The sequence below is a fragment of the Lycorma delicatula genome, chromosome 1 (genome assembly GCF_047948215.1).
Source record: "Lycorma delicatula isolate Av1 chromosome 1, ASM4794821v1, whole genome shotgun sequence".
NCBI classification, from domain to species: domain Eukaryota; kingdom Metazoa; phylum Arthropoda; class Insecta; order Hemiptera; family Fulgoridae; genus Lycorma; species Lycorma delicatula.
Window position 1 is genome coordinate 131,864,558 of NC_134455.1, and position 13,936 is coordinate 131,878,493.

Consider the following 13,936-nt stretch of genomic DNA (forward strand, 5'->3'; position numbering starts at 1 on the left):
ACAGCGTGCGCGTGATCCTGACCGGCGCGAGGCCTTGTTTGCGGAGTACCGTCAGAAAAGGAACGAGTATTTTCATAGAATTAGGACTTCTAAACGAGATTCCTGGCGCTCTTTTGTCCAAGAGCAAGGGAATAGAGACCCTTGGGGTGTTGTCTACCGTGTTCTTGGTCACAAATGTAGAAAGGACAATCTTCTGTCGGCTCTCTCGACCCAGGACGGCGTTGTTGTTGAGAAAGATCGGGTTCTATCTCTTCTGATGGACGATCTGCTCCCCGATGATACCGAGGTTGGTGAGACCTCGTATCTCCGGAGAGTTCGAGCGGCGGTTGTTAGTGTAAAGGGCCCTTACATTTTATTTAAAAGCACAAACTTCACAAAATACATTAAAACAAAAAAACAACAAAGACAAACACAATACTTACGGGGTGTAAAGGGCCCCGATATTAAAAATTGAGATAAAATTCTCAATGAACATGAAAATAAAATTATATATCTACAATACCATTTCCTTCTTCTACCTGTCTCGCTTGTAGTTTGTTTAAGCACCCTCATGGCGACAAGAACCGCCGTGAAACAGTATATTAGTCGCGCCAGGGTGCCGTGGCAGTTGACTTCTTCTTATAAACTGGCTACAGGCATGCACCGCGCACACCCATAGCCTCGCGCCCTCAATCCACCCTTGAGGGTCCCCCATGCCATCAGCGGAACACCCCTACTCACTGTTCTTGAATGCAGACGAGCCAGGATGGCCTAGGCAAGGGGCTACCTCCCGTCACTACACGTGCCACGCTTCGAGACTTCCATATTTAAATGAAATACCTCTTAGAGATTCTATTTATCACAGCTTTAAATTTTTCACTTTTACAGACTTCCAAGAAGTCCACAGGCGTGTAAAAATGCAACTATCTTTTCTTCATTTCCATTATCCAGATCAGCAGTAATCTCATTTCTAAGACGGAACCTCTTTCTGAGGTCCTCATATATGGTACACTCTTCTATTAGATGCTTGACTGTCAGTGTTTTATTACAAACACCGCACATTGGTCTTTCTTCGCCGGTTAACAAATGTGAATTTGTTAATCGCGTGTGACCGATTCTAAGTCTGGCCACAGCTACTTGTTCACGGCGAGTCAACTTAAAGTCGCTTTTCCATTTATATGGAGAAGTTTTAACAGAGTTCAATTTTGTATTTAAACTCCTCCATTCAGTATTCCACATGTTTTTTACTACATTAGTTAGACAGTTTTTAACATCTGCCACTCTTACAGGAAATGCATCCAAATCTGTTTAGCCTCCGGAAATTATCGTTCAGGTATTACGTCAGAGGATGATATGTATGAGTGTAGTCTTGTACAGTCTCAGTTCGACCATATGTGGTTAATTGAGACCCAACCACCAAAGAACACTGGTATCCACGATCTAGTATTCAAATCCGTGTAAAAGTAACTGCCTCTACTAGGGCTTGAACGCTGGAACTCTCGACTTCCAAATCAGCTGATTTGAGAAGACGCGTTTATCACTATACCAACCCGGTGGGTTATTTTATTTTATTTATAATTACAAATGTGTTTTATTATACAGTTTTCATAAACTGTTTCCATGATTACAAAAACTTTACAGTTGTGTGGTTTGTAGCAACAGAAAGAAAAAAATATCATATATTATCTGTTTTCATGTCCTCCAATTCGATGAAATACTAATTTTTTTTATTTATTGTCAATTCAAGTATTGTAAATTAGTATCAAATTAAGTAATAATTTTCTCACAATAATAAACCTATTAATTATGACACAAAATTACAACAATTTTCTCCCATAACTCTACTATTTGTAAACCGATTTAAAAAAATAAAACGTCACATTGTTCAAAATAAAAGGCTTAGCATTTTAGCAAATAACATAAAGTTTTATAAAATTAATATTTATGTTGATATAAAGGATTGAAAAATAAATATGGCCGCCATTTAGTAATTTGCAAAGATTTCCTGAATTTTTGTTAATTTTAAAACTTCATTCAAAGAGGCTTACCATTGTGATTCTCCATCCGAATTTGAGATATAAATTTTTATATAAAAATAACAAAATGGCGGACAGGAATAGAACAAAGGAGAAATTGCCATTTTTCCTAAGGATATTTTTTGTTTAGTTTTACAAGTAGAATCCGATAAATTATAACCAGCCCACCATTTTAGACAAGTAAAAGTTAGTAAATTCCAACCTTGCAGTCTTGATCCTAACAGTTCAGCTTGATTTTTTGATGCATTTAAATCCGTAAACAAGTCACTTAATTCACCATCTGATATAAGATGTGGCTTATTGAATAATAATTCAAAATCAAAATCATTGTTTCAGTACTGCCCGATTCTTTATTACTGCTTTCGAAACATACATTTCACAGTTGGCTCAGGAACTGGAATAATTTAACTGTGAGGTGTAGGCCTGATTGCAGATTGCAATGAAGGATATTTTAAAGTATGTTTAGATTTTTAGAAATTCCAGACAGGCAAACAAAAGAAACAGTCAGTTACATGGTCGTTTGGTTCACGCCAAACTATCGATACACCAAATGGGAAAGCCTTCCGTGTACCTTTCAGCCATCCTCTTAAATATACAGAATAATTAGTGCATACTATATGAGGAGCCCACGTCTTATCCTGATCATCAATTTTACACTGAAAGTACAAACGATATGCTTTTTTAATTAAAGGTGTAATGTGTTTTCTATTTGATTTTACGATAAACTCACCATATAACAAAAGACATCCACATTATTTACACAATTTCAAGGGGTTATGACACTGCACTGTTAACACAAGACTAAACAAAATCAATTCATTCCTAAATCCAGTGCTTAATACAAACAACACAATTGTGTTTTCAGCTACATGTTTTCACCTGAACAGACATGATTAATCTTGTCCATGAAGGCTCACTCTTCAGTATTAGACATTATGTCATAAAATGTAACTATGATATGATTTAATTCTTTGTTTAGTATTGATTATTTATAGCTTACAAATTATGTTAACAAAGTTAAACAATAAAAAATGAGCTAACAAAATACATAATAGGAATTTAAGATGATAACTATACGTTTAAAATGGAAAAAATTCTTTAATTAAAATTTAAAACTTTTAAAAATGGTGGGTGATAGAAAGATTCTGAGTTCATATTCGTTTTCAGCATAACAAATGATTAAAATCATGTATCGCATGTTAGGAAACAAAAATTATGTTTATCAGTGTTATTTATCACCGTCGACAATTTTTTATTGCTGTTTAATTTCTACTATTCAGAAAATATCCTGAAAAAGTATGTATTTTTTTCTATTTTTATGTCAATAAAAAAGAAAACGACATTATGTATTTACTGTTAAATAGTAATAATATATTTATACTATTAAGTAATAGTAATATATTTACTACTACTTAAGTATTAAATCTTATTCAGAAGATATTGAATATAATTTCGTAACAAACTTATTATTACCAATTTTTTTCTACGACATAGTAATACGATAAAGTCGCCTGCGAAATTACTCGTACTTGGTGTTTAATATACAATTATTTAAAAATATTTTTTTTATTTTGTTTAACCTCAGGGTCCACAGTTAAGTATTATTTCAGAGGATGAGATGAATGATTTGTAGCGTGTGTGAAAATGCCAAGCCTGACCGGGATTCGAACCCGGGAACTCCGGGTGAAAGGCTCTTATATAAAAGAGAATGTCCTGGACTGATTCACTGACTCATAATCAACGTACAACCAAAACCATCACAGGTAGAGACTTGAGATGTTCAGGGTACTTTCGTATCCTTAAGTAGACGTGCACTAACAAAGGATTTTGCGAAATTTTGATTTTAAGGGGTTCAAATCGATAAAAAAACTAAATTTCGTGTTAACAGCGCTACCTGTTGCACGTAAAAGCAATATACGCTATACTAAATATTTTACGATTCAATTGCAGTGTTTCCGTTATGTGTGTCCGCTATAGACTAAAAAAACATTGGACCGATTTACTCGCGGGGAAGGGACAAAGATAAAAATGTAAGAAAGTAAAAAGAGGAAAAGGGAAAAGGGAAAAAAGAAAAGAGGAAAGAGGAAGGGGTAAAGCGAAATTTGGGAAGAGGAAAGGGATTAAATAAATTTAATTAAAATAAAATAAAATAATATTAAATTAAATTTAAAATTAATTATATTAAAATGGAATTAAAAAATTATAATATGTAAAGCAAATAACTGAAGATGTCAGATGCAAAAAAATTGGTTGAAATTAAAAATGTAGGTAAAGCATGGAAATGATGTAATTAATTACGTTTGTCAAATAAGTTATATTAATACATAATGTGCGCGCGTAAAGCCATAGAATGAGTGTGTGAGTGCCCAGAAGAATGCCGATAAATTTTACAGCTGTATCTCTCTGTTTAAAATCATGAAAAAAGTTCATAATAAACATGTGTCCGGAAAAGCCTTTATTTTTATTTTAGGAATAACAAAGAATTTTACCATGATTTCTGCTTAGCGGCAAAGTGAACCTGTAACGAAATTCATCGAAAATCGGGGAAGAAGGGAGAAAGGAAAAAATTGGAAAAGGGAAATAGGGAAAAATCGGAAAAGGTAAAAGAGAAGAGGGTAAAAAGGGAAGAAGGGGTAAATGGAAAAAAGAAAAAAGGGGAAAAATGAGAAACGGAAATAGGAAATTTAAAGGGAAAACAGAAAAAAGAAAAGAGGAAGGGGGAAAGGGAAGTAAGGGAAAGAGAAACGGGAGAAGGAAAGAGAGAAGGAAAGAGAAACGGGAGAAGGAAAGAGAAACGGGAGAAAACGGGAAGGAAGAGCGAAGTGAGCCATGATCATAGAGCACGGGCGAAGCCGCGATGGGGATGCTAGATTTGGGATTGTAATAAATTTTTTTGTTCATATTAAATTGTTTATATTAAAAAAAGCATTACGCGTGACGCTACATCTATATTGTGGGTGATGTCGCGACGGGGTACGCTAGTATATACCCAATTGATAAAATCAACGCTCAGTAAAAACTACTGGAGTTAAATTGATAAACATTGTTTACAGGTACTTACGGTGTTTTTCCCAATAAGAAAAATCTTTTTGAAATTTCAAGTATAAAGGGCTAAAATGGGGTAACATTAAATTTTACTATTTTTTTAATTTATGGATAACAAACTAATACTTTAGGTACAGTACGCGAACAGTGTGCTGCCGCAACGGAATGTCTACGAATGGATTGAAAAATTCAAAAACGGTGGCACAAGTGTTACGCACGACGAAGGAGCCGGAAGACCGTTTACCACCACACATGAGGAAAACATTGAGCGTGCACGCGACATGGTATTCTTAGACAGACGACGAGTAACTATCGATGAAGCGGCACATCGTCTACAAATTAGTCACGGTTCTGCTTACGAAATCATCTACAACAGACTTGGGTTTCATAAAGTCTGTGCAAGATGGGTCCTAAAACAACTCACACAGCTGCATGAACAAACGCGCTTGGACATCTGCCAAAAACATTTGGATCGCTATGGTAACGAACGGGAAATCTTCTTAGACAGTATCATCACCGGTGACGAAACACGGATTCATCATTACGAGCCGGAGTAAACGGCAGAATATGAAATAGAAACATCCAAATACGCCTTGCAAAAAAATGTTGAAGACTCAAGTGTCCGCAGGAAAATTGATGGTTAAGGATTTTTTGGGACTCACAAGACCCAGTACTGGAATATTATGAGGAAAGGGACACGACAATAAACAGCGAGATGCTTACTGCCAAGCTGAAGCCTGCAATCCGAAGCAAACGCCGAGGACTGCTGTCGAAAGGTGTTGTGTTATTGCACGTCAATGCCCATCCACATACTGAAGCCCACACTGCTGAAACGCTCCAGAAACTCAACTTTGAAGTAACGGCACGTCCTCCGTATAGTCCTGATCTTGCCCCTTCTGACTACCACTTGTTTGGCTCACTCAAAGAGGCATTAAGGGGCCGTCGATTTATCTCGGACGAAACAGTGAATGAAGCGGTGCATTCCTGGCTCGCAGGTCAACCGAAAACCTCCTTTTATGAGGACATCAGGAAGCTTGTGCAACGGTGGACCGAGGGGACTAAGTTGGAAAATGATGTACAAGTTTTTTTTTTTTGTCTTCAGTCATTTGACTGGTGTGATGCAGCTCTCCAAGATTCCCTATCTAGTGCTAGTCGTTTCATTTCAGTATACCCTCTACATCCTACATCCCTAACAATTTGTTTTACATATTCCAAACGTGGCCTGCCTACACAATTTTTCCTTCTACCTGTCCTTCCAATATTAAAGCGACTATTCCAGGATGCCTTAGTATGTGGCCTATAAGTCTGTCTCTTCTTTTAACTATATTTTTCCAAATGCTTCTTTCTTCATCTATTTGCCGCAATACCTCTTCGTTTGTCACTTTATCCACCCATCTGATTTTTAACATTCTCCTATAGCACCACATTTCAAAAGCTTCTAATCTTTTCTTCTCAGATACTCCGATTGTCCAAGTTTCACTACCATATAAAGCGACACTCCAAACATACACTTTCAAAAATCTTTTCCTGACATTTAAATTAATTTTTGATGTAAACAAATTATATTTCTAACTGAAGGCTCGTTTAGCTTGTGCTATTCGGCATTTTATATCGTTCCTGCTTCGGCCATCTTTAGTAATTCTACTTCCCAAATAACAAAATTCTTCTACCTCCATAATATTTTCTCCTCCTATTTTCACATTCAGTGGTCCATCTTTGTTATTTCTACTACATTTCATTATTTTTATTTTGTTCTTGTTTATTTTCATGCGATAGTTCTTGCGTAGGACTTCATCTATGCCGTTTATTGTTTCTTCTAAATCCTTTTTACTCTCGGCTAGAATTACTATATCATCAGCAAATCGTAGCATCTTTATCTTTTCACCTTGTACTGTTACTCCGAATCTAAATTGTTCTTTAACATCATTAACTGCTAGTTCCATGTAAAGATTTAAAAGTAACGGAGATAGGGAACATCCTTGTCGGACTCCCTTTCTTATTACGGCTTCTTTCTTATGTTCTTCAATTGTTACTGTTGCTGTTTGGTTCCTGTACATGTTAGCAATTGTTCTTCTATCTCTGTATTTGAACCCTAATTTTTTTTAAATGCTGAGCATTTTATTCCAGTCTACGTTATCGAATGCCTTTTCTAGGTCTCTAAACTCCAAGTATGTTGGTTTGTTTTTCTTTAATCTTCCTTCTACTATTAATCTGAGGCCTAAAATTGCTTCCCTTGTCCCTATACTTTTCCTGAAACCAAATTGGTCTTATCCTGACACTTCTTCCACTCTCCTCTCAATTCTTCTGTATAGAATTTTAGTTAAGATTTTTGATGCATGACTAGTTAAACTAATTGTTCTGTATTCTTCACATTTATCTGCCCCTGCTTTCTTTGGTATCATGACTATAACACTTTTTTTTAAGTCTGACGGAAATTCCCCTTTTTCATAAATATTACACACCAGTTTGTATAATCTATCAATCGCTTCCTCACCTGCAATGCGCAGTAATTCTACAGGTATTCCGTCTATTCCAGGAGCCTTTCTGCCATTTAAATCTTGTAATGCTCTCTTAAATTCAGATCTCAGTATTGTTTCTCCCATTTCATCCTCCTCAACTTCCTCTTCTTCCTCTATAACACCATTTTCTAATTCATTTCCTCCGTATAACTCTTCAATATATTCCACCCATCTATCGACTTTACCTTTCGTATTATATATTGGTGTACCATCTTTGTTTAACACATTATTAGATTTTAATTTATGTACCCCAAAATTTTCCTTAACTTTCCTGTATGCTCCGTCTATTTTACCAATGTTCATTTCTCTTTCCAATTCTGAACACTTTTCTTTAATCCACTCTTCTTTCACCAGTTTGCACTTCCTGTTTATAGCATTTCTTAATTGTCGATAGTTCCTTTTACTTTCTCCATCACTAGCATTCTTATATTTTCTACGTTCATCCATCAGCTGCAATATATCGTCTGAAACCCAAGGTTTTCTACCAGTTTTCTTTATTCCGCCTAAGTTTGCTTCTGCTGATTTAAGAATTTCCTTTTTAATATTCTCCCATTCTTCTTCTACATTTTCTACCTTATCTTTTTTACTCAGACCTCTTGTGATGTCCTCCTCAAAAATCTTCTTTACCTCCTCTTCCTCAAGCTTCTCTAAATTCCACCGATTCATCTGACACCTTTTCTTCAGGTTTTTAAACCCCAATCTACATTTCATTATCACCAAATTATGGTCGCTATCAATGTCTGCTCCAGGGTAAGTTTTGCAGTCAACAAGTTGATTTCTAAATGTTTGCTTAACCATGATATAATCTATCTGATACCTTGCAATATCGCCTGGCTTTTTCCAAGTGTATATTCTTCTATTATGATTTTTAAATTGGGTATTGGCAATTACTAAATTATACTTCGTGCAAAACTCTATAAGTCGGTCCCCTCTTTCATTCCTTTTGCCCAGCCCGTATTCACCCACTATATTTCCTTCCTTGCCTTTTCCAATGCTTGCATTCCAATCTCCAACTATTATTAAATTTTCATCTCCTTTAACGTGTTTAATTGCTTCATCAATCTCTTCGTATACACACTCTACCTCATCATCATCATGGGCGCTTCTAGGCATATAGACGTTAACAATCTTTGTCGGTTTAGGTTTTGATTTTATCCTTATTTCAATGATTCTATCGCTATGCGTTTTGAAATACTCTACTCTCTTCCCTATCTTCTTGTTCATTATGAAACCTACTCCTGCCTGCCCATTATTTGAGTTAATTTGAGTTAATTACTCTAAAATCACCTGACCAAAAGTCGCCTTCCTCTTCCCACCGAACCTCACTAATTCCTATTATATCCACATTTACCCTATCCATTTCCCTTTTTAAATTTTCTGTTTTCTACATGTACATGTAAGTTTCCTATTTGTATTGCAATAAAATTTATAACTACATTGCGGATAATGATTGACTTACCCTCGTACTATTTTCAAGATGAATGGCGACTATTCTGAAACCCGTATTCTTCAGATAACTTAATGTTTTGGGTCCTGTACTGGCCAAACTGTTGCTCTGAAGAAATTACATTGATAGATTTTATAAATTGGAAAGGGTTTAATTTTTATTTATTATTATTATTCTCATAAACATAAACTTAATGAATACAATGGGTTTCAGGGGGCAGAGCTCTCTGGCTAAACAGAAAGGAAGAGCGAAGCGAGCCCTGACTTGCTAAACATACAACGCAAGTAACCACATAGCGCGAGCAAATCCGTTTTGGGGAATGCTAGTTAACAATAGTTACATAAATATACATAATAAAAAACAATAATTTAATTACTTACAAATGTCCAGTTTGTTAAAAATCTAAAGGAATATTCTTGTAATATTTTGATTTGTGGATCTGTTGACGTTCGTTTATGTAGAACAATATTTTGTATCATCCAGTGACTTACATATAAATAATAAGCGGCAACAATACAATGAAACAGTTGAGCCAACATCTGAAAATAAAAAAGTAAATAAATTAGTTTTATTTATAAGTGGATATAAACCAACGATGAATAAAATAATACAGATTGTATGGATAAATAGGAAAATTATTATTTTCTGTATAAAAGCATTTTGTTTGGACATCGTCTAGATCTACCGGCCGATTATTAACTGAATTCAAAAAAGAAGTAGGGTTTTCAATTCGACTGTTTTTTTTTTTTTAAATGTATGTTACGTAATATCTCCGATGTTAGTAAACTGATTTTGATATATTTTATTATTTAATCGAAAGAGTATACTTTCGCAGTAGACCAATATATAATTTTAACCAAATCCGATGATAATCTTAAGAAAAATACCTAAAAAAACCGAACGGTTCGACACCCTTAGCCGCTGACCGCTCGCACCAGTACCGTGGTGCCCTGTTCCCTGTATGACTAGGATATTAATAATAATCTAATTATCGTTATTTAGATTCCATGGAAATATTCATCGCATTTCTTTCTCTATTTTTCTTCCTTAAACGATTATTCCTTTCTTTTTCTTAGCTACTTTTCTCTAAAATGCATACCGGTTCAAATAATAAAACTAAATTTAATATTTATATAAAATGGTGAAAAAGTATATTATCCTAATTGCAAAATTATAAAATAGATATTTATATTTGTATTATCTAATAATAATTTTTACTTTGCAATATTAAATAAATAGACATACAAGTTCTCAACTGACATACCCTGTATGAAGCGAGTTAAATATTATTATTTTGCAATAAATATGTAAATAATATTTTATAATTATGATAAACCTTTTTTTTTAACCGGACACTCACAAACCTTGTCTAAATATCTACTCGCAATAATGAAACTTATAAACTGGATAAATTAGCCACTTCATTTCTGTTAAAGCTTTCTCATCAAGTGGTTTATTTAATAACTTATTTGCATCCAAGTCAGACAAGGTGAAACTTTTAACTCGACTAAGAGTGACATAAATCTGCCCCTTGGAAAAATTTTTCTAGCTGAAGTCTCACTACTCTGTCAAGAGTAGTACCCTGGAGTTTGTGAACAGTTACAGCCCAGCTTAATATTAGAGTCTGTGCCTGACATCTACGAATCCCTTTGCCGCTTGGAATGTTGTACAAACTGGTAAAATGGTTACGCAACCATCGACATCTTTCATTTTAAGACCCACAGTCTCGTCATCAAATTTTATGAGTACAGCTTCCGAGGTTAACTTTCTCGTGTATCAAGCCGAGACGGTGAGAAAGTTGCTCTTGCGTTTCGTTTGACAAACGTTTGTGTATTAAATTGACAGATGAGCATGACTCTCTAGATTTTCATTCCATAATAATCGACTGTTGTACGTTCTAATTTTTGTGAGAGTCTACATTCTCACAAATATATATATATATATATATATATATATATATATATAGTTACCACATATAAGTCTAATTTAATATCGGCGGGCGATAACGGCAGCAACGATGTAAGAGGCGCGCACAGTATACGGATGTGCGGGTACAAGCATCACTTCCACCGCTCAGTTCTCCCACCATAGCGGCGCTGTAGCCCACCACCTTCAGGCTCCAATAAAAGAGCGCACGAGAGTGAATTGGCAATTCATCGTCGACCACCACCTGAAGAAAAAGTTGGAAGAAGAAGTTTCCTAGCCGGCTCAACGTGGAACCTCCCGGCGGATGCCAACATCCCCGCCGGAGCAGCAGGCCTGGCCGGCTCGCTGAGGGAGCCGCTGGAAGCGGACGCTATATTCCCGCTTCAGCTCCAGCTCGCCGGGCTTCAATCGCCCTGGCCGGCGGACTCAGCCGCGGGAACCGGCCCAGCATGAGATCGCTCGGGGAGAACCGCCTCGGCTGCGCCGGCGAGGGACGACCGACGCAGACCCGACACTGCGGGACTGTGGGGGCCACCACTGTCAAGCTGTAGTGGGGACCCAACTGGCGCTCAGGGAAAGCCCGATCGGACTTCAATGGACGAACCGCAACTCCCCTACTGCGCCGGGGACCAGCTTCCAGAAACAACAGCTCTTCTCAGAGTTAACGCAAAAAAACGGCCTTTTTCAGGGCCACCACAAGGTTATGAAATACGAACCGTCGAAACCATTCGACAAAATCGGCCCTTTTCAGGGCCACCATGAGGTTAGTAAGTACTACGTGCCGTCGAAGCCGTTCGGCAACAATATATATAAGTAATGATTTATATACGGAGTGGCGCAAAAGTCACTTGACACTAGGTAAAAAACAATTACGAATAGCAAAAAAAAAAAAGAAAAGAAAGTTAACAATAGCAAAAGGCAATCTTGGTGATAGCGAACGTGAAACCGATAGATTTAATTTTGTTTGAGAAGCAACAGCGTTATGATACTAAGAAGTCCGGTGAGTTGATTTCAGGGAAAATGCGGAAAATTGAACAACATGGCAGTGCTTTGTGGCAGGCTAGTTAGAATGAAACAGTGGGCGTTATACGCAAGATCTCTCCAGATTTGATTTGCGGAGCACCGCTTGGGTACACCCTAACAAGTACGTGACGCAATTTCTTTCTGAGCATGGCGCTTTCAGAGTCCCGGCTTGGTGGACTGTAAGTATGTGTTCACAATGTAGACAGCTGGACGATGCCTACCATGTTCTTTACGGTTGTCCTAATGCGCACGGAGACTATTTCCCGGCTCGATATATGATCAGGTCGGCGTTAGATCTCCGTGCAAATTTGAGGGATAGGGCCAAGTGGGCGATCGTTGAGAATTTCATCATTTACTTGGCAAAAGAAAGGATTGCCGAAGAAGTGTAGGGTTCCGTTTGGATTTGCCTTATTCTACATATTTTTGTTGTTTTTATGTTTTGTTATTGTTTCTTGTTTTCGTGTTATGTTTTACACTAACATTGTATGTTAAACTCAACTTTTTCCTATTTGGGGTAGGTATTTGTGATTTCAGTTCATTCTAGTTGTCTACTCGGTCTTGTTAAAGACTTGGACTTGTTTTTTGTTTTTTTTTTAAGTTATCTAGTAGGTAGTAGTACACCGTTGGAAATTTCACACGTGGCATTCGCATTGGTGAGATTTTGACTGAGGCAAGATCAAAGCTGAGAGATGCCTTTTGCTGAGGTTTTGAAGATGACCTCCGGTAAAGCCCATTAGAGCTAAGTATGGAGGGGGTAGCGTGGCGACCGAAACCGTCACATGGATTGTGTCTTCCTCTACGGGGTCAGCATATAGTATAATTTTAGTCCATGATGTTGGTACTACAAAATATTGATGTTGTACTACAAAAAGTCCTAATTCCACGTTTACTTCATGAGCTTCTTGAAGATGACACAGATCGACGTCTTCAGTTTTGTGAATTGATGCTTAATGAACAGAAACAAGAACCAGAAATATTCATTAAAATTGTGTGGTCTGATGAGGCCAATTTAGATATAACTGCATATACTGGCATACTGAAAACCAACAACTTTTGTTAGAGCAACAATTCAATCGACCAGGTGTTAGTGTTTAGTGGACGATATCATTTTTTGACGTACTCATACAGTACGTTTTTGAAGGAACAGTGACAGAAGATAAAATACTTAGACATGCTTAAAACTAACGTGGTAACAGGACTCATGACGTGTGCTGAAAACACTCAAAAAATTTACTTTTAATATGATGATGGTCCACCGCATTCCGCCACTGCAATCCGCGATTATTTGAATGAAATTGGTCAGAAGAGTGTTTGGTCGAGCGACGGGCAGATAGATATTGTCATGCCTCCACATTAATTAGATATTACGCTAATGGATTTTTCCGTATGGGGTGACGTCAAGGAGTCTGTTTATTCTAGAAAGCGTCATACTGTTGACAAACTGAAAGATTAAATTTACAATACATTCAGTGATTTGGAGAGAGCTAGAGAACTTTGCGATAAAGTATGTAACAGTCATCCCAAGACTACAAAAATGTATTAATGAAGATGGAAAATATTTTGAACATAAAATATAATTATTAGTATTGTCTGTAATAAATAAAATAAATGCAGTACTTTTATAAATATGTGTCAAGTGACTATTGCGCTACTCTGTATAGAATTCAGGCGGTATCTATTTTAAAATGGGCATGTTTGGACTTTTTCTGTGTGATCGCAAATTTTTGTTGTAATGCCTCTGGAATATCATCAGAAATGATTATTTCGTTATACAAAAAAAAGCCTGTTGAGAAAAGTGTGCTTAAAATTTTATTATCAAACAAGTTCTTAATTTACAAGACTATCCTTCGCCCAATCTGGACGTACGGTGTGGAATTGTGGGGAAAGGCTATTACTAGTAACGTGGAAATTATACAACGATTTCAGAACAAAGTAGCGAGGGTAATTGCCGAAGCTCCGTG

The 13,936-nt window shown here is 36.6% G+C and overlaps 1 protein-coding gene across 3 annotated transcripts in view; it reads right to left on the minus strand.

Annotated features, from left to right (window-relative positions):
- LOC142322290 (androgen-dependent TFPI-regulating protein-like) overlaps nucleotides 1-13,936 on the minus strand; it is a 204,706-nt gene that overhangs the window by 56,446 nt on the left and 134,324 nt on the right. For all 3 annotated transcript variants that reach the window (XM_075361222.1, XM_075361206.1, XM_075361214.1), the window contains one exon: nucleotides 9,407-9,565. In XM_075361222.1, the coding sequence (XP_075217337.1) occupies nucleotides 9,407-9,565 (159 nt within the window). The remainder of the gene's footprint in view (nucleotides 1-9,406; nucleotides 9,566-13,936) is intronic.